This window comes from Cricetulus griseus (genome assembly GCF_003668045.3).
Source record: "Cricetulus griseus strain 17A/GY chromosome 1 unlocalized genomic scaffold, alternate assembly CriGri-PICRH-1.0 chr1_0, whole genome shotgun sequence".
Classification (NCBI taxonomy): Eukaryota; Metazoa; Chordata; class Mammalia; order Rodentia; family Cricetidae; genus Cricetulus; species Cricetulus griseus.
The window spans coordinates 87,674,551-87,695,970 of NW_023276806.1; the positions used below are offsets into that span (position 1 = coordinate 87,674,551).

The following is a 21,420-nucleotide window of genomic DNA, read 5'->3' on the forward strand; positions in this document are numbered from 1 at the left end:
TAAGCAAGTCCTCAATGAAAGGTTTTCTTGTATAAATTGTCTTGGTCATGGTGTCCTTCACAGCCATAGATAATAACCAAGAGAAGACTATTCCTTCCGTATTCTCTCTTTGGTTCTTTGCCCTTCATTTTACTAGTGTAAAACTCCCAGTGGAAGTAATGACTACAGTAAAAATAGCAGAGCAGGAGAAAAGATGGGATAAAAAGAGCATCAGCACTCTTGTTTTCTGGGACAAGATCACAAGGACCACTAGTGGGATTATTTCTCTTGTCCTGTCCCCAGCTTCATGGCTTCAGTGATCATTCATGGCACCTTCCTGGCAATGCTCAAATGTGGATAAAGCCAACTGTCTGGCTGTTCATCATCTATAGCAAAGATGCTGGATATGTGCTGGAAAAAAGGTCACAAGTTGTAAAGATGGACCCATCACCAGTCCTAGAGGCTATTTGTCCTTAAACCTCTGGCCTCACCATACCTCTTCTTTCAACCTCTGAGATAACAGACCCCTAGCTGTACAGAGAAAAAGAATAAAGCTGACAAACTATAAATGCTTTCTACTTCCTACCACAGAGTCCAGCTTCTTCCTTGAGTTTATAGGATTGCTGCTCTGCCTGATTTTCCATGAGATTCAGCTGCTCACAACTCTGCTGGTCAACAATGGTCTGCCTCCTTACCTATGTGTGCACATCTGCACCAGTTCCTTCTTCCTGAGGGACTATCTGACCCAGCTACACACTGGCTTGTCCAGTGGCTGGCCTCCCTCTGTGATTCACGTCTCTACTGATAGTTCTATCTCTAGGCTTCACCTCTTATTGAAATTTATCACTTCACTTAGGAAATATTTACTAAGCCCTCTCAATTCCCTCTGAACTTTGCCAGATAGGGAAATCAAGAAGGCAAGAGTTAATTATTTCTGAAGGTCTAAGTGGAAAAGAAGACACTTACTCAAATAATTCCAGTATTTAGGCAGGGTCCCAAGGCCATATTGTTGAGAGTATTGGGGCAGGATATAGAAGAAGCCTCTGGTCAAGACTTTGTGGTCTGGAAAACATCAATCCAGCCTAGAAAAGAGGACTCAGGCAGGGTGGCATAGCCTGTGTCTCTAGTATCCAGGAAGCTGGGCAGGGGGTTGTGAATTCTAGGTCAGCCTGAGCTACATAGGGGGTCCCTGTCATACACAGACAGATGCCTCCACTCCTAAAAACAGCCAAAATGTCATGTCTTTATTTATCAGACTGACAGATTCTTATTTACCACACAGAATCTGGCAGTTCCCAGAAGCATTTTCTCCCTCCCACAGCGCCGAGAGAGGTGACCACTGCCTCTTGTGGTCCCATTTCTGCCTCTTGTACCTCTTCTTTGTACTGAGCCAGCACAATAGTTTTCCTCACTTTCCCCTTGTCCTGGCTGCTTCCTACTCTTCTTGCCTGTTAGTCTTCTTCCTCCAGAATCTTCTGTGGCTTCCTCCACTCTTGTATAGAAAGCCCTTGAATACATTCTAATATTCCCGTGGAGCCTCATCGTTCCCTGGGCACTGATCATACATCCGTGTATTCCATAAATGAACATACACCGAGAACCTCCTCTGTTCTAGGCATGTTTTCTGAATCGGTGATCAAACAGCAAACAAGTCATACAGAAAACATTCACCATGAGCACACAGTATTACAATACGCAGGGACGACCTGTGGGGGCGCTATAGCCTGAGAATCAGGTCCCTTCAGTATAGATTGTGCGAGGACCTGCCACTGTGGCCTTTCCTCTCATTTTTCCAGCATAGAATCTGTTTGTTGGTCGTTCAGTCCATGTACACATGGAAGGATAAGCGATGCCCCGGACTCCCCATCTTACAGGATGCACTAGGCTCACTCAGCTTCGAGCCTCAGGGAACGTGATACAAGACACAGGTGGCACTTGTAGTTTCTTCTGAGTAAAGGCTGAAGGAGCAACGTAGTAGAGCCTACAGTGTGAATATGAATGGGAGATAAGGTCAGAGACCATGAAGGAAAGGGAAGTCAAGTCTGGAAAAGCTTGTTAGAGTTCAGAGTGCCAGGTAAGCTTTTCATCTCCCTCGCTGCTCCTCTTCTTCAGCCGCAAGCAGTCCCCGTGGTTTGACTGTCAGGTCTAATTTAGCTTCTGCTTATTACCTCATCACCCATTTTCTATAATTACATGTTGGGCAGCTCCTTCTCTTCTCATTTTAATTAGTTGTCAGATATAAAATGAAGCAGTATTTTCTGCTTTGCTCTCATGGATGCCCTCCTTTACACGTTTTCATTAGCCAGGTGTTAGGATGAGGCTTTTATTTGTAAATGAGCCACTAATCTCACAGATCCTTCGCGATTATTGGGAACATGTAGAAAAGAATATATTAAAAACCTGAGATGGTAAAATGGCTCAGGAGGAAAGGCACCTGCTATTAAACCTGATGACCTGAGTTGATGCCTGGGTCTTACATGTTTCAAGTAGAGAACAGGCTCTGCAAGCTGTCCTCTGACCTTCACCTGCACATTGGAGCAGAGCAGGCATCCTCTCTTACAAATGTTTATGTATATTGTATATGTATATTTGGGGGCATGTATCTGTATATTTGAAGCCAAAGCTGGGGATTGGAGCAATAGCTCAAGCAGTTAAGAGAACTGGCCATTCTTCCAGAGGACCCAGGTTTGATTCCTGGCACCCACATGGCCACTCACAACTGTCTCTAATGCCATTTCTAGGGAACCTAACACCTTCTTATGGTTTCCATGGGCACTGCATACACATGGCGCACAGAAGTATATGCAGGAAAAACACCCATCACATAAAACAAAAATAACATAAACCTTTAGAAAAAATAAAAAGCCAAAGCCAAAGAAATTGTCCACTGGACAAACTGAGGCAGCAGGAAGTGAATGTGGATTAGCTTATTAAACTTTGAGCATACCTCATGTTGAAGAGAAAGTGATAATTATTTAGATATATGACCATGGCTATTAATGACACAACAAAGACTCAGGTAAGCTGACTAAGATTAGAGGGGTCTAACTTGTCATGGGAGTCATGTGTTTGTTATAGTCAACTGCTGTTTCCTCTCTTTAGAAAAAAAGCCCTTTACATTTCTGAGAATACAGTTTCAGTAGTTTGTAGTAATTCCTTTTTTTAAAAAATTATTAAAGAAGTTATTTTAAATTACATGTAGATGTCTATGTCTGTGTGGGGGTATGTTTGTGTGAGTGTAGGTACCCATGGAGGCAGAGGCATCAAATCTGCCTGGAGCTACAGTTTGTAGTAAGCAGTGGTGAGCTTCCATGTGGGTTCTAGGAACTGACACAGGGCTTCATTCATACTAGGTAAACACTTTACCACAAAACTGCATCCCCAATAGTTCTTGGTTGTCTGAAGTCCTTTAGGAATTGGTTCATGGAAGAATACCACAGCCAATGAGATATGAGACTGGGACTATGGCAGCCATTTAATCACTCTGAGATTAGCCTGATAATGGAAATGTAAGACCCTCAGAAAGCTGAGGCTTCCAGAATCTTAGCCCAGGACGGCGGCCACCCCAAACACAGAATGGAGGCGAAAGCTTGATGCAAACTGCATGAGGCTTTATTGTAGTTTAACGAGCTAACCCCATGTTAGCTCGGGTCTTTCACCCACCCGCCATGGCGGACAGCTAGAAAAGACGGCTCCTTGGGTCTCCCAAAAGATCTTATAGGGCAGTGTAAGGGGAGTGTCTAGGGGTACGCACAGACTTACGCACAGGCTCACGATTGGTGTGCTTCCAGGCTTGGATGGCTTGCCCTGTGTTGATTGGTCAACTGGTTGTTATGGCCCATAGGCCCTCCCAGGGTGGTTGCTATGCTCTCTACATCATTGTCCTGCGCTTGTCCATAAAGCACACCCAGGGTCGTAAAGCATAGCGCCACCAGCTAACTTCTGATTGGTTCCTTGTCACAAGACAGGCATCTGACCTCTAAGTGACCAAGGCAGATTTATGGCAAGCACGTGTTCGGCTGTTATGGCTGCCAAAAGGGAAGCCGGTTCCTTCAGAAAAAATCGTGCAGAACTCAGTTTGAGTTCTCAGAAATGCCATATGAGTCTACTGTATACATAGATCTGAAGAAATTAATGTCTCACCTAGAAATTTCTGTATTTTTTGGAAGCTGTTTTTCCATTGCTCAATTTGTTTTGGAAACTTTTTTTGTTAATTCATATTCAGAATACCTAAGAAGACCTGAGACTTTATTCTTATTTTGAGATGTGACCCCCTATGGCATGTGAACACTGACCCACAGGGGGACCGCAGATGTTTATGCTGTCCTTTGAGAGATAGCAGTCTGTAGCTGTCATTCCCTTTATTGAACATCCTAGAAGCACAGTCCCCCACTAGAAGAAGATGTGCTAGAAGATGACACTGCAAATGTTAAAGGAACTATGATCAAGGTGATTGAACCTGAATTTGAGTTTTTGTGCTGTAGAAGGTTTTGAAGAAGAATCTCTAGATAAACATTGAGTGAATGCTTGGATTTGAACTGTATATATACAACACATGCTGTGGCCAAGACGCTCAGTAGAGGAGCTATGGGGAAGCACATGGTATCTTCTAGGTAGTGTACCAACAAATAAGAGGCAAGACATCATTCAAGGCATCTACACAAAACTAAAAACATCTTTGCTGGGTAGCATTCTGACTGAAGTTTCACAGTGAAAGTATACCTGATCCTGGGTAGAAACATACTCTGGCTCTAGCTACATCCAGAGTTTGTTGATGGTTGTTGCCCACCCTAATGCTGGACAGGGATGCCACAACTCATTTCTTGTTCTTACAGTGTCTAGTTGGAAGCCAGCTATTGTTAGAAGTCATGCTGAATCTGCCTATGGCCCACACGACCTCTCTTAGAGCTGAAAGAGCCTCACATATGCTGCAACTGTGTCCTGGTTTCTTTTCTGTTGCTGTGATACAATGCCATGACAAAAACAGCTAGGGAAAAAGGGTTTATTTCAGCTCATAGTTCAAGGTTACAACCCATTAAAGCTGGGAGGGCAACACAGCAGGAACCTACAACAACTAGTCATATGGAATCCATAATCAGGAAATCAGGAAGCAGAGAGCCATGAATAGTAGTACTCCCCCCTCTCCTCACTTTGTTCAGTACAGGATTCCTACTCACAGAATGGTCATACCCACAGTTAAGATAGAATGTCCCATATCAATTAACCTGATCAAGATGATCTCTCAAGGACATTCTCAGAAGCTAACAATGAGGATAATGCCTCATAGGTGTGTGCAGAGATTTGTCTCCTAGAGGGTTCTAAATTCTTTCAACTCAATAGCTAAAACTAATCTTCACAAACTGCTGTCTTCTCAAGGAGGAAGCTGAAGTCCAGGATGCAGAGACAATGGGGGATTGCAAAGGCTGTGTGTGCCTGCAAGCCATGTGGATGAGGCTGCTGGTGAGGGAGAATGATGATGACTAGCCTTTATTGTCAAGATGGCTGGATTGAGAGATGCCTAGAGCACTGGTGAAGCCCATCTCTGAGTGTGGAGGAGAAGGTGTCTCCAGAGATGCCTAGATCCTGAGGGGCATGACCTAATGCTCATTGATCGATTGATGAGCTAAAAGTAGGCTAATGGGAAGTGATGGCTCTGAAAGGTAGAGCCTGTTAGGGGGACCCAGGTCTTTAGAAGCATGCTTCTGGGCTGTGTCTTGCCCTGGCCCCTTCCTGCTGTGATCCCCTCCATTTCCTGTTTACCATGAGGTGAACAACCTCCTCCTTCCTGGTGCTTTTGGTGTTCTAACCAACCATGAGCAGGGAAGCAACGGAGCCAGTGGCAGTGCACCAAACCTTTGAAACTAAGAGCAAAATAATTATTTCTTCCTTTAAATTGTGATGTGATCTTTTCACAGCAGTGAAAGAAATAAAACAAGGGGTGAGGTTGGAAATGTATGAGACTGCCAGCTCTACCACTGTCTTTGGGCAGGGGATAGGCTTTTCCTGAATCTGTTTCCCTCTCTTGTGATTGCAAAGACTGAGTCTCTCATAACCGTGTTGCTTCTTAGGAAAGCCATGTTTAATATAAGTTGTTACTGCTCCTGCCTATTGCCCAATCATGGGTTCTGATTTCTTTTCCTCCTTTAGTTCTTTTCTAATTGCTGTATGGAATGTCAGGCTACTATTTTTGTACCTCCATTGTGTCTTTGGTTCTAATGGACTCTTTCAAGCAAAGGCAAGTGGTCAGCTGCAATGCTTGTTGGATGGATCCAGTTGTCAGCAATTCTTAAGACACATTTTATCCATTAACTATTCACTTAAAATCCCATTTGGGTCAGGGCTTGGAGACAGTTCAGTGTTTAAGTGTTTGCTGTGTGAACACAAGGATTAGAGTTCAATCTCCAGAACCTGGTTTAAAAGGCTGGGGTGGGGAATGTGTGCTTTTAATCTCAGCACTGGGGAATGGAGACAGGATGATCTCTGGGGGCTCACTGGTCAGCAAGTGCAGCCTGCTTGTCAAGCTCCAAATCAATGAGAAACACAGGTGGATAGCTCTTGAGGAATGACACCAGAAGTTGAATTCTGGCCTCCACATACAAGGCATACACACGTATCTGTACGCACAAGTGCATCAACATGAACATATACCCACATGTACAAGTTCTATTGTGTAAAAATAAAAGTGCCTACTAACTTTTCTATACATGTATCATGCTTTTGTTAGAATTTTCCAGGAAGAATGGCAAGCCCAAAATGCTCTTGTACATTTAATATTCATGTACCATTTGGATGCTGTGGGTATTTTGGTCCCCTGATACTTCATTCTGTTTGCATTATACAGAAAAATTGTTAAAATCTTTGAGAAAGAAATTGTACTTTTAAATGGTCTCTCAAGTGTCTGGAGGCACTCTATAAATGCTCATGACTGTTGTTATAGTAATAGGTGAGGTGGCTAGTTTACGGTGGCCTTAGCAACAGAAATGGGAATCACGAAGGGTGTCATAAAAATAATCCTAACCATGTTAAATGTTTAATGTCACGTGCTTCTGGTGTCAAAATATTTAAGTACAGTGAGAGCATCTCAAAGGCAGAGCGAGATAAGCCAGCAGTACACTCTGCACACATGCAGTGTATCAGGAGGAAGCCCACAATGCCTAGTTGTAAGATCCATGGCTTATACTCTAGATGTTTGCTGTGGTTAGAGAGGGTAGGGGCCCAGATGGGAAAGTCTGAATGGCAGGGTGTGAGCTCACTAACCTACCCCAGTGCCCTCTTCAAGCTCCCAAGCTCTGAGTGCCACAGAAGCCAGAGGTTTTCCTAGACTGTATTTAATAATTTTTCCAGTCTTCTGTTTGAATTTTCCTTATTTTTTATTTCAAAAGTTTAAAGATTATATTTATTTGTTTCTCTCTGTTTGTATGTGCATTGTGTGTGCAAATGCATGTGTGCGTGTGCATGTATGTGTGTGCACGTGTATACATCATGGTACACATATGACAGAGAACAACTTGTGGGAGTTGGGTCTCTCCTTCTACCATGTGGATCCCAAGGTTAAAACCTAAGTTGTCAGGGTCTGTGGCCAGTCTTCACACACTAAGCCATCTCGACACTCTTCTCCTTTTTCTTTTTTGAGACAGGCTCTCATATGGCTTTAAAATTTCTAAGTAGCAAAAGGTTACCTTGAACATTTGATCTTCCTGTCTCCACTTCCCAAGTGCTAGGATTACAAGCGTTTGCAACTATGACCAGATCTTGTTGAGTTTCCTTTGACAAACTTATACCAACCTCAAGATAATTGGTTAATATCTTTTATATCATATTTTAAATACATCTATGTGGTGTGTGTGTGTGTGTGTGTAATGCATGCGTGTTTCCTTTCTCTTTTTGAGTGGATTGTGTGTTTGTAGTGTACATGCATGTTTGCATTGTGTGGATGCACTTCAGTTTGCAGGCTCACACATTTGTGGGTCTGTGTGGATGGAGGCTGGAGGTTGATGCCAATTGTCTTCCCCAGTTGTATCTTGTATATTCTATCTATCTTATATATTGAGGTAGGATCTCTTACTGAATCCCAAAGCTTGCAATTTTGGGTAGTCTGGCTAACTGGCTTGTTTGGGGGATTTCCTGTCACCATCCCCTCATGTTGGGATTACAGGTTCTGGGGATATTAACTCTGGTCCTCATGCTTGTGTAACAAACATTTTACCTGCTGAGCCATCTTCCCATCTGATATTTTCTTAACTTACTATATATTGCATCTTATACTTCTTTGTATTTCCTTTCAGTAATGTATAATTATGATTTACCATAAGCACATTCACAAAAAAAACTAGTGATGGTTAATTAATCTTTATTGTCAAATTGACAGGCATTAAAGTCACATAGGAGACATATCTCTGGGAGTATTTGTCTGCAAGGACATTTCCCAAGAGTTCTAACTAAAGAGTGAGGAACCACTCTTCATGTGTGATATCCTTCCATGGTCTGGGGGGTCTCAGAATGTAAGCCAAATAAACGCTTTCTTCCCCCAGGGTTGCACTGGGCTATGCTGTTTTACCACAGCAACAGAAAGCAAACTAACACAGCTCCAGTCCGATACATGTAAGAATTCCATGACCAGACTTCTCAGGCTACAATAATGGAAGCAGCCCTTTGCTGTCTGACAGGAATTCTACTGAGACCATTGTCTGTGAATCTCTAGCTAAGACCTCTAAGTGTCAGGATTTCTCAGGGGTGGGGGTGAGTTTACATGAAAGGGGGTATTAGTGGGCACACATCCTGCTTTCCACCCTCTTTTCTGCAATTAGATAGCCTGGCTCCTGCTGGGAATTACCGGTTCCCTCAGAGCTGTGAGAAAGACCCTCAATCCTGCTGTGCTGCCCATTTCTGGTGATGGGACTTCAACCCCTCAATGCCTCTATCATTTTTGCTGTCTTCTGTCTGCCTGTCCACGGTGTTAACTTCTTATCCTAACAACCCATCTCAGTTCCCTCTTGTACCCACATCTGAGACCTTTCCATTTGGAGTTGCAGGATTTAGTGTTTTACATGTCAGCTTTTAGTCTTACTTTAGCCCACATTTTCCTTGTTATGTCATTATTTCTCTCTCTTGGAATGGGGATGTTTGTTCTGTGCTGTGGTATTTTAGAAAAGTACTAACTTCCCTTTTCTTACCAGGGCTCACTGTAAGAGACTACCTTGAATCCTACCAGGGACTTTGACCTTTTGAATAACGGTGGAATTGTTAAGATCTGGGGGGACTCTTGTAGCTGAACTAACTTAGCATTATGAGATGGTCATACAGGAGGAGACATTCAGGATGAGGGTGGAAGGTTATAGTTAAAATTGTTGACTGAGGTATCAAATTGACAAGTCACAGACTTGTGACGATTAATTTTCACTGTCAACTTGACTAGATTCAGAATCACCTGAGATATCATCTGATGTGTCTGCGAGAGCATTTCTAGAGAAGGTGTATGATACCTACCATACCATGTTAGTGCCTCAGTGAATAAAAACAAAAAGGAGAAACCGAACTTAATACCAGTGTGATGGGGGAAGACAGTTCAGAGATTCCTCCATCTTGTATTCTTGCTCAGGCTATTCCAAGTTTAACTAGAGTCTGATCTCCTTGATGGGGAATCCCATGGGAAATTACCCAGCTCTCGCCATTGTTAAAATTGTTTACGTAGAACCTTCTCCAGCTAACTGCTATCTTAGCTGCCTCTTTCTGCAGAATCCCCCTTTCCACTGGCTAATCACTTATCTTAGCTTTTGTTAAAACTGCTTGCCTGAGCCCGGCGTTGGTGGCACACGCCTATAATCCCAGAACTCGGGAGGCAGAGGCAGGCGGATCTCTGTGAGTTCGAGGCCAGCCTGGTCTCCAGAGCGAGTGCCAGGATAGGCTCCAAAGCTACACAGAGAAACCCTGTCTTGAAAAACCAAAAAAAAAAAAAAAACCTAAATCAAAACAAACAAACAAAAAACCCCTGCTTGCTTGAAACTGATTACTGTTCACCTGCCCCATAGTGCTGCCAAAGGAGATGCAGAGACAAGGTGCCTGCCCTTAAAAACTGGGTGTTCTGGACACTTAGGACCACACCTAGGTCCCTCAAAACCTGGGTGTGGTCCCAGTTGTTTGGAATAAAGACTTTTGATTGGCCATATGCTGTAGACACAGTGGTCCTCTCGAGTGAGTTCCCTCTAACACCAGTAAACATCACTTTTTCCATCCTGACTTCAGACACAGTGTGACATACACACAGCACCATACCCATACTACATTTTGCCAGTTATGCAATGACATGGAATAAACAGTTCCATTCCGAAAGCATCCCTACCCCCATTTTGTACAGTTCAGGACCTGCTGTCAGGGAATTGTTCCATCCACAGTTAAGATGGGTCTTCCCTTACCAAGTAGCATAATCAAGACAACGCCTCACGGGAATGCCTAGAGGACCATCTCCCTTGTTATTCTAGATTCTGTCGATTGACAACACTTTGTGTGTACATTACCTCATTTGCCCCCAAGAATTTGAAGCAGATTTTTAAAAGCACATAAAATATATAACAATATCAGGAAATAAGTGAAGGTATTAGTCAAAGGGGAGGTAAGAATAGAGAGTTATTCAGTTAAACTAAAGGCAGGTAAGCATATATATGTATTTTTACATCTTGCACAGCAGGTAAGCAGATGTATGTCGTCCTCCTCCTTTAAGGCTGATTTTTGCTTGAGATAGAAGATGAATGACATGATGGATCCTTGGGCATGGGCAGGGAGATGGGCATGCTGGACAATGAAAGGCTCAGAGGGGAAATTGGGCAAAACGGGCCAGTCTCCTTCTACTGAGATGTAACCCTGAACTACATCACAGTCACTCTCTGGTATCTCCTTAGTCTCCCACCCATCCCCCCAATAACACCATGAGTACTTACCAAGACCCAAGCAAGAAACTCTGAGTCCTGATTTCCCAAGATTCCTAGAACAAAAGCAAAGCAACACACAGTTAGCACTTCCACATGTGAAGCAGTACACGACCTATGCCTGAATATTATCTTTCTTGATAGGAGCTGAGGCAGAGGAGGATATACTCTTGGCCTTGGGTCATTCCAAGATTTATTTGCTATTTTCATTGTATTCCTGTTTCATGTTGTCATTGAGAAACTCAACTTCTTCTCAAACTTAGCTTAAGAACCAAGTATCCCCCACAAAATGAAGGTTTTCAATTTTAAAATATCTTTATTATTTTGATTTTATATTACTCTCTCTTTCTCTTTTCTTCTAGAATGTGTATTCTCCCAGAGAAAGGGAATTTACCTTTTTCACTAGTCAACTATTAATTCATCAGACATGTCATATAATACACACATAATAAATGTTGACTTATTGATTTAATGGCTTCTAAAATGAAATATTACTTCCAAATAAAGAGGATACATAAAACCATCTTTACTTTTTCCATAGTTGACAGCACAGCTAAAGTTTCCAAAAATTCAAATTATATATGTATATATATATTTATATTTATATAAAAAGACCAATAATGGCAGTATGTTATGCATCAATAGCAGCAACAGCTTTTCCAGGTTCTGCAGTCATTTGAACAAAATTGTAGAGACATCCAGCACGCTCCATTTTAAAAAAAAAAGTAAAAGACAAAATCCAAGAAAACCAGCATAGTTCTGTTACCCTTGTGGTACCTGGCACCATTTTTTTTAAAATTAGCTTCTCAATCATCATCTGGAAGGATATCATTCTGAGCAACATCATTAAAAACAGCTCTGATAAAGCACGGTCACTACTATGTATCATAAAGCAGGTCCACATATGAGTGAGTACATATCATGTTTGTCTTTTTTGTGATTGGGTTAACTCGCTCAGAATGGTTTCTTCGAGTTCCATCTATTTTCCTGTAAATTTCAAGAGTTCATTGTTTTTTTTTTTTTTTTTTTTTTTTTTTTTTTTTTTTTTTTTTTTTTTGCTGAGTAGTACTCCATTGTGTAAATGTACCACATTTTCTGTATCCATTCTTCAGTTGAGGGGCATCTAGGCTGTTTCCAGTTTCTGGCTATTACAAATAATGCTGCTATGAACATCATTGAACAGATGTCCTTGTTATATGAATGTGTTTCTTTTGGGTATATGCCTAGGAGTGGAATTGCTGGATCTTATGGTAGACTCATTCCCATTTTCTTGAGGAGTCATCATACTGATTTCCAAAGTGGTTGTACAAGTTGGCACTCCCACCAGCAGTGGAGGAGTGTTCCTCTTTCTCCGCATCCTCTCCAGCATAAACTGTCATTGGTATTTTTGATTTTAGCCATTCTGACAGATGTAAGATGGTATCTCAGAGTTGTTTTGATTTGCATTTCCCTGATGGCTAAGGATATTAAACACCTTCTTATGTGTCTTTCAGCCATTTTAGATTCCTCTATTGAGAATTGTCTATTTAGTTCTGTACCCCACTTTTTAAATGGATTGTTTGGTGTTTTGGAGACTAGCTTCTTGAGTTCTTTGTAAATTAAGCCCTCTGCTGGATTTGGGGTTGGTGAATATCTTTTCCCAATCTGTGGGCTGTAGTTATGTCTTGCTGACTATGACCTTTGCCTTACAGAAGCTTCTCAGTTTCAGGAGCTCCCATTTTTTAATTGTTGATCTCAGTGTCTGTGCTACTGGTGTTATGTTCAGGAAGCGGTCTCCTGTACCAATTAATTCAAGAGTATTTCCCACTTTATCTTCTAGTAGGTTCAGGGTGGCTGGGTTTATGTTGAGGTCTTTGATCTATTTTGACTTAAGTTTTGTGCAGGGCGAAAGGCTTGGGTCTATATGTAGTCTTCTACATGTTTGCATCCAGTTATGCCAGCACCATTTGTTAAAGATGTTCTCTTTGTTCCAGCATATATATTTGGATTGTTTGTCAAAAATCAGGTGTTCGTTGGTGTGTGGGTTAATTTCAGGGTTTTCAACTCTATTCCATTGGTCTACCTATCTATTTTTGTGCCAATACCAACCTATTAAGAAACCCAGTCTTAGCCCATCCTTCGTGAAGTGATGTACTCTTGCCCTGGACACATGGAGAAGGGCTTAGGCCTGGCCCAGGATGATGTGGTAGACTTTGGGGAGCCCCTTTTGAGGGCCTTACCCTGCCCGGGGAGTGGAGGGGGATGGCTAGGGGCAGGTGGGATGTTTGGGGGGAGGGGAAGGAGAGGCAGAAGGGATTGACATCTGAAGCAAGCTTGTTCCTAATTTGAACTAATAAAATAAAATAAAAATTAAAAAAAACATCTTTACTATAACCTATTTTTATACAAGTTTGCAGAAAATTAACACAGGAAGTTCAGATTGCCCTTTAAAGAAGAAGTCTTTTATTTCTTAACATTTTTTCATCCCTAAAAGTTCATCAGGTAAAGAAACGTAGTTTTATAATTTTACATAGAGATGGAGCCAGGTGTTGCAGCATTTATCTACCTGTAAGTCTTTATGGAAATCCAGAACCAACCCACTTCTGTCCTCTAACACTTCTCAGAGAGGACACCAAAGTCTCAGCCTGCATATGTCCCATAGAACCAGTGTGCAGATCAAACCAAGGAGGCAAAGCTGAAAACTTACAATTTGGGGGGAAAATTATTCCCAATTCTGACCACATGTACAGTTCCGCCCCCATTCTACAGAGTGGTATATTGGTCACTTAACCAGCTTCTTCTCCTCACGTTGTCATCTGTTTTTTTTTCTCTTGCTTTTTATTGTCTATAAAATGTCACCAGAATGATACACGTAATTTCATAGCTAGTCGAGTATTAATCAGAATGTAGAACTGAAAGACCTGGGTTTTGACTCATTGTTACACTAGCTAAGTGACCTTAGGTAAAAGCTCCCCGGAGTTTGATTTCTTCATTAGGATGGGATGTTGGGTATCTGTGGCATTCATTTAGTATCATTTCTATGTGCATGGAATCTGATTAACAATGATAATGTTATATGGTAAGCCAATACAGGGAGTTTAGTGCTTCCTGACGGCTGACCTCTAACAGATATGGTGTTGAATTTCCCACTATTTGCAAATGGAAGGAAACTTGCATACAAGTACATGTGAAACATGTTTTGAATAGTACTAGATAGGAGAGAAGTAATTGGACATTTTCCATGGAAAGAATTTCATAAGACATTGTTCTTTGATTTTTTTTCTTGGTGTGCATGTGTATGTGTGTGGGTGATTATTAGGTGCAACTGGAAGAACTGAAAGTTTGCTCATTTCCAAAGATGGGAGCCTAGAGAAAAAAAAATGGTTTAACAGGGAGAATGAAAAACACAGCATTTAAGATAAAATAAAACAACAAGAAAAATATAAGTGAGTACTAGAGTCTTCCAGGCAAGACATCTAACACTGATGAGTAAGTAAAAGTTTAGTTAGAGGTCACTGTGTTCCAGGCACAGCTTTGTGATGCAGTGGAGAAAAAGGCACAGCTCTCTACTTTGTTAAAAACCAAAGTCCAAGGAGGGACAAGGTAGAGCATAACATATCATCACCGTTCAGTGGTGTGTGGCGTGTGCCCTGCCACAGGAATCTTTGGGAGCATAGGATGGGCACTCTGTGCTTGACATGAGGAAATTGATCTAGACAAGGTTTCCTGTGGAACTTTAATGTTAAATTTAGTGATGTTGAGACTAATGTGGGGGAGGAATAACAATGCAAAACAAACAAGATAACAACATTAACAACCAACCAACCAACAATGCAAAGCAAAACCAGGCAGCTTTAAGACTAAGCCTGTATAGGCCAGAGTTCTCTAACAAATTCAAAAAATAGCAAGTTTGTGTGACTGAACACTTTCTTAGTTAGAGATCCACACTCAAGGCAGAGAACTGCCCTGTGACAGTGGCATAAAACGATTAATGATCAGTCAAGATGGAAGACTAGACTAGAGAACTGTCAGCAAAAACAAATCGCCAAACAGTAAGAAGTAATCATAGCCCATTCCTTTCCCATTGATATTTACAACAGAGGGTGGTAGCCTTTCTGAAATAAACTTCTTAGAAAAACATGGATGTAAGGAAAGTTCAATTACAGACAGATGCTGATCCAGGCTCCATCTGATCCTTAATGTTTTTGTTTCTTTCAACTATGTAACCTCTGGTACATTATCTAAATATTTACTTTTTCTACAAAAAATGGCTACTAAACTTTTGTGGCCATTTTAAAATGGCAGACATTTTTCCATACTTTGGAGGTTTCTGAGTCTTTCAATATATTGCTCTTACTTTGTCTATTTCCAAGATGGGTATCACATAAATAAATCATTCTTGACACATGATGACACTACTCACTTTGCAGATGGGAGAATGTGGAAAGAAATGCCATTCACACAGGGCATGACATCCCAATGTTATTGCAATCATTCATGCTAAGTGGTACAACAGCGTTTTTCCTGACTTTGTACATCTATGCGAATCAGAAATGTGGTGGTGACCAGCTACTTTGACCCATTTAAACCATGCTAGATGACAAAAGCTCAAACGCTTGACACATGTGACTGAATGAGTCCCAAATGTGCCCTTCAGTTCTTTGTGGGTATGGCTACAACATCCAATAACCAAGTGCATCACTCATGCTGAACTATAACCCATCACCTGGATCCATGCTGTCACCCGGATAGGATTTTCACAAGTCCATCATGATCTCTGATGACATTCTGTATCCAAATGATTTTATAAGATTTCATTTTATTTCTTAATTCCTCAGAACTCATGAGTGAGGTGACAGAGAATGTCTTAAAGCACACTGGATTTCCAACTACCTTGAATTCCTTTCCCATTTGATCCAAAATAGTCTTGCTGCACAGGCTTCCCTATTTTATCTGTGTCAGATACGCCAGAAGGAAGTCTCACCATGTTCATTTTTAGTATCTGTTCTCGTTCAACTCAAAAATAAAAGCACCCCTTTCCCAGGTGAACCCGAAATGCTCTGCTGCTAATATTAGAAATGAATGACATCAATATGGGGACATGGGGCACTTAGTTCTGTCAGTCAGATTTTTGGAAACCCTGATGCTTAAAGCCTCAGTGAAGTCATCTGGAGGAAGGCTCTGGCTTGGGGAGGACTGGAAGGTTTGTTTATGCTTTCTTTTTGGAGGGAGCTGTCCACACAGTAAATACACGACCGAGATTATTGTTTTGCAGTGGTTAATGCCCAGTATTGTTTTATGGTGCAGCAGGCTCTTTTTGCTTTGAAGGCAATAATAGAATAGTGTGAACTGAAATGAAGCATCATCTCCGCATAGTAGCGCATGCCTTTCTCCTGCTCCCAGTTCCTTTGCAAATCAGAGATGCTAAAAGCAGAAGATTAGCAGACGAAACGTGTTGTTTTAAATCGCCTGTTTCTGGATGAGTGTATTTAAGATATTATTCACAGTTTTAAACTGCTAGTAGCTAGCTAAAATATGCACCTTGCATTTGACCAAGAAAGTAGCATATTATGTCTGACAAAATCTCCAATTTAAAATATGTCACAGCAGGGGTGGACTGAAAGCATATGTAAGAGGCTCCAGTTTTGCTGTGTAGGTGGCAGACACAGGTCGGATCTGACCTGGTTTTCCTGTGGCCAGAACACTACACTGTTCATGACATCATTTGCTATCTCTACCTCAACATCTCTCTTACCCTCCACACTCCACTCTGCAATGCTCCATGTCTTAGCTGGAAATTACTAAGGAAGTCTATTTTTTAAGAAAGCATATTTAATTTTTCTTAAAAAATTGAAATAATAACAGAATCCAAACTGTATTCATTTGTCAAGCCAGATGGTAATGAGAGTAATATGGTACATTTCTATTCTGTGAATGTGACTATAATTGATGAACAGGAGTCTTGGGCTAGACTTGGAGGAGGGGCTGAGTAGCAGGTAGCATCATAGGAGAGAAGATATATAATAAACTGAATTGACCATTTGATTATGTTATATGGGAATAGTTTTGGCCTGAGGATGTCTCCACAATTTGAGCCCTTGTACGAAGAACCAGTGGCTAAATGGTATATAAAGTCCTTGAAAGTATAACTTAAGTGTATACTTTGGTAACAAATATCCGAGTCTTAGACAATCACAAACTGTCAGTTGATTAGACTGTGCTCAGATAAAGAAAACACAGATCAGTTTTGGTGTTAGCAGTTGGCCAAGTATCTGTCCCTATCCCTGTCCCTCACACTGTCTTAGAGATGCTTGCCCATGTTGCAGAGTAGAATTTCCTAAACTCTTCTGGTTTTGAGGGCTGCCTAATTCATGAACTGTTCTTTGCTCACCTAAGTTCTGTAAAAACGTTCTAAAGTTCATAACAATTAGAAGAGTAAATAAAAAAAATAGTGTGCTCTAAATTTAAGATTGTGGGGTAAAGGCCAGGAGGCCTCAACCCTACAAAAAGAAGTACAGGCAACTAAGGTCTGCCTGTACTTGGAGAGATAGTCTTACCCAGGGAGAAGGACACTGATTGTTATCCAATACCAAATGGTCAGCCCTGAAAAACATGCACAAGTAACATTGTACAGACTGAACAGGTGGTGTGGACATGTATGTGTGTGTATGTACATACACATATGAATATAACAACAATTAATGAAAACAGAGGCCATGGATTTGAAAGAGAATGGGGTTGGGCAGACTGGAAGGAGGAAAGGAAAGGGAGAAATGATATAATTGTAATCTCAAAAAAAAAAAAAAAGATAGTGATGTGGTGGAAGATTGCCTAGTTGGGGAAGCTAGGAATAACTTTTTTTAGGGAAGTGACATTCAACTCTAGAGCCAGAAAGCTTAATGGATAAAGCAGGGACCAGCATCCTAGATAGAGTGAACAGTATTACGAGGGCTCAGACTGGAAGAGGTGTTGAAGAAATAGATATCTAGGGCAATAAAAGGGAAGAGTGACCCAAAGGGAAGGGTGACTCTAGAAGAGTGAGGGCAGTAGAAGTCAGGTCTAACAGAGCCTTCCAGATTAGTGTGTAGGGTAGAGGTTTACTATACATGGGCAACTCCTGAAAAACATAAGCAGGGAAAATAGGTCCAAGAGAGGCATGAGAGGAGCTAGGAGGCTACTCAGGTGGCCCTGATAAGTGATAGTGCCAGTAAGGCTTGTAGTGATAGGACAAGGGAGCCTGCAAATGCTTACAGGCAGAAACATGTAGGACTAATTGCTTAAGTGTAATGGTGAAAAAAGAAGGAGTAATGGGCGATTCTCGGGCTTCTAACTTGGACAGCATGTAAAGAGGGGTGCTTTTTTTATTGAAGTAGGGTGCTTTTCACTTTGCTAGACTTTCTTGAAGAAAGAGAATACCTGTAATCTACCTGAGGACACATGTGACTGGAACAGCTGCAATATACCCAAGCAACTTGGCTGGAGCCCAGGATTGGCAGAAGACTTTTCTGGATTTAGGGATACCAAACACTATGAGCAGAGACAATGCTAAGGGAAGCCATATTCAAGGAGAGGAAGGGATGGTTGGGGGTCTCTCAGGGACTCCAATTCTGTGGACAGTGGAGAGGAAGACACATTAGCAAAGGAAATGAGGAGAGGCAAAGGTCCTGGGGACTAGGAGAGGGTCTCTGCAGAACGCCAACAGGAAACTGCCTCAGTGGAGTAAGTTGGGAGGTAACAGATCAAAACAAAGTGGGGAGAAATGTCCTTCAGTTTGAAACAGCATGGTGATTGCTACCCCTTATCTCCTGGAGAGCCCTCTCCTAATCTGGGTTCTAGTCAAGGAACTTGGAAGACTCATGCGTGTTTCAATACCCTTGTGCCCTACAGGTGTAAATGATGAGTACCGTGCTGAATCTGGCAGAAGGCTGCCTCTGTCCCTTATATAATTCACCTTTCTCAACCCACTGATCCTACTAACTGTATTCTGGCCTGGATGGACAGGGCCCAATCATTCATGGCAAACACCATGAATAAATTATATGTGAATAAATTATTTGTCTAGAGTCATTAGGCAATGAGAGCAAGGTTGAAAACAGAATAAGGGAGGCAAAGGAAGCAGTTTTGAGAAATAATGGGGGGCTGGAAATTTAGCATTATTGATTCTCTGGCCACCAGGAGGGAGAAATGGGGCATGCAATTGTGTAGATATCAATATATAACTTCCAGTGCTATGTGGAAGTAGGACTTGAGAAATGTCCGGGGCTTACTTATCACTTGCATAAAAGCTATGTGGTGTTTTCCACATCAGAAACACCTGAATCATTGGGAAAACTGGAAACCGGTAACTTAGTCCTAAGTGAGACTCCAGAACTTCTGTCTTGAAGGCACATAATTTGGGAGTCAATGGGCTTGAATGGAAATGAATATATACTTACTTGTTCTGCCCAGTTTTAACTAACAGCAGCTCCTTCAATTGGGAATGTAGCTGAGAAACCAGGGACGTACGCACATTACTGACTTTTCTACCCATGGAAACTATGGGTAGTTCCCTATCATATGGTTGTGGCTTCAGAGGTCTCCAAGAATCATACTCATCATTTATATTCAGAACTTCTTAGAAATTGTGACATTCAACTTGCCCTAGAACTTGTCAGTTAACACTTCAATAAACAAGTACATGTATTACTAGGGCAAAAAATTCAGTTTAAAATACCTTATAATGTAATGAGAATTCTATGTATTTGATACTGGGTGTTTAAAAGTTCCTTTTCTGGGGAGGTCTGTAGGTTTCACCAGGATTGTGCAGGCATTCCTGAGTTAAGAGTTTCACATACAGATGAAAGTTGCTATTGAATCATTCTTTGTGTTTCCATGTACCTGTTGAAAAGCATATGAACTTATAAATGTATTTTTATGTGTGCACTCACATGTGTACAGGTATGTGTGTGTGTGTGTGTGTGTGTGTGTGTGTGTGTGTGTGTGTGCAGGAGTGCACACATATGTGTACATGTGAATAGGAGGGCTGCGAATGAATACCTCTGAGGCTTGCCTCACACACTGCATTTTCTAACTTTCATGAGGCTCATTTGTACAACCTTGTCATAGAACACTTGCTTTTATAGTGTTTTGTTTTGATATAAAATAATATTTCCTTCTCTGCATCTTCTAGCAAGTTTGTTGTATCTGAGCTGGGCAACTCTGGTGTTCTTGAATTCCCTCTGCTGAGTCAGTTGGAGAGGCTTGGCTTTCAAGTACTTATACCTTGCTATGAAAGAGAGCTTTTGTTACATCAATTGGAAGGGATGTGAAATAGGAACCAAGTGATAAGGATTTAACATCCGGGACATGGAAAGGATATTTACACAATAGGAAACAAGCGTTTGGTTCTGCCTGTCCCACCTGCTATAAATTCTAGGGAATTCAGAAGTCAGAACTGTCTTTGTGTATGACAATGAGAGGACTGGTGACTAAAAGTCAGGATGGAGTTAGTTTCCAGGGATACCAACCATGTGATCAGGCAAGCTGAGTGTGTTAACTGTAGTGTGTTCATGGTGGGGAGCCCCAGGAAGGTCTTGCCCTCTGCTGGGAGCCTTTATCATTTATTACAGCAGTAGCAATTAATATTCTGGGTATCAACCCACCAGAATTAACTTCTGATGGAGAAAACTTGCTCTGCAAAGTCTGCTAGAAATACAGACTCCAGAATATCTGTTGCTATGAATTTGGCTGTATAATCCTGATATATAGAACATATACTGGGTGCTTTATATTCTCAAACAGGCCCCAGAGAAAGGAAATTCCTTCTCACTGGGGCATCAGCCATAAAAGCTGTAGCTTCTGGATCTCATATAATCCCTTACTCCATTTACCCCTTTGCCCACCTCTTGAGTTTTGCCCAGACACTCCACAAGTCACATCTCTCTCACATCTCTCTAGCTTTTCTCAAGACCTTACCTGCCTTCCTGCCTCCGAGAGATATACATGCCCGGTATCTTGCTATTGTTAATTGTATCTGTGTGTCATATAAAATGGAATCCTTGTGGAATCTAGGAGAATTTTTAAGGAGGAGAAATTTTAAAAAGAACTTTTAAAGAAAACTTTAAGAGAGATGTTTTAGAAGGAAAATTATTAGAGAAAACTTTTAAGGAGAAATCTTTTTTTAAAATTTAAATTAGAAGCAATCTTGTTTTATATGTCATTTCCAGTTCCCTCTCCCTCCCCTCCTCCCCTGCCCCCAATAACCCCCATCACATGCCCTTTCTGCTCCCCAGGGAGGGTGAGGCCTTCCATGGGGCAAATTCAAAGTCTGTCATCATTTGGAGCAGGGCCTAGGCCCTCCCAGGTGTGTCTAGGCTGAGAGAGCATCATTTTATGTGGAATGGGCTCCCAGAGTCCATTCGTGCACTGATCCACTACCAGAGGCTCCATAGATTGTTAAAGAGAAATCTTAGAGAGAGCCTTTTGAGAGAGAACTCTTGGGAAGAACTTATTTTTGAAGAATAAAGAGCAATGGGATGAACAATATGTGTATGAACTGATC

General features: G+C 41.5%; 1 protein-coding gene across 5 annotated transcripts in view; it reads right to left on the minus strand.

Moving 5' to 3' along the window:
* Kcnab1 (potassium voltage-gated channel subfamily A member regulatory beta subunit 1) overlaps positions 1 to 21,420 on the minus strand; it is a 388,290-nt gene that overhangs the window by 95,684 nt on the left and 271,186 nt on the right. For all 5 annotated transcript variants that reach the window (XM_035450521.1, XM_035450519.1, XM_035450520.1 and 2 more), the window contains exon 2: positions 10,914 to 10,957. In XM_035450521.1, the coding sequence (XP_035306412.1) occupies positions 10,914 to 10,957 (44 nt within the window). The remainder of the gene's footprint in view (positions 1 to 10,913; positions 10,958 to 21,420) is intronic.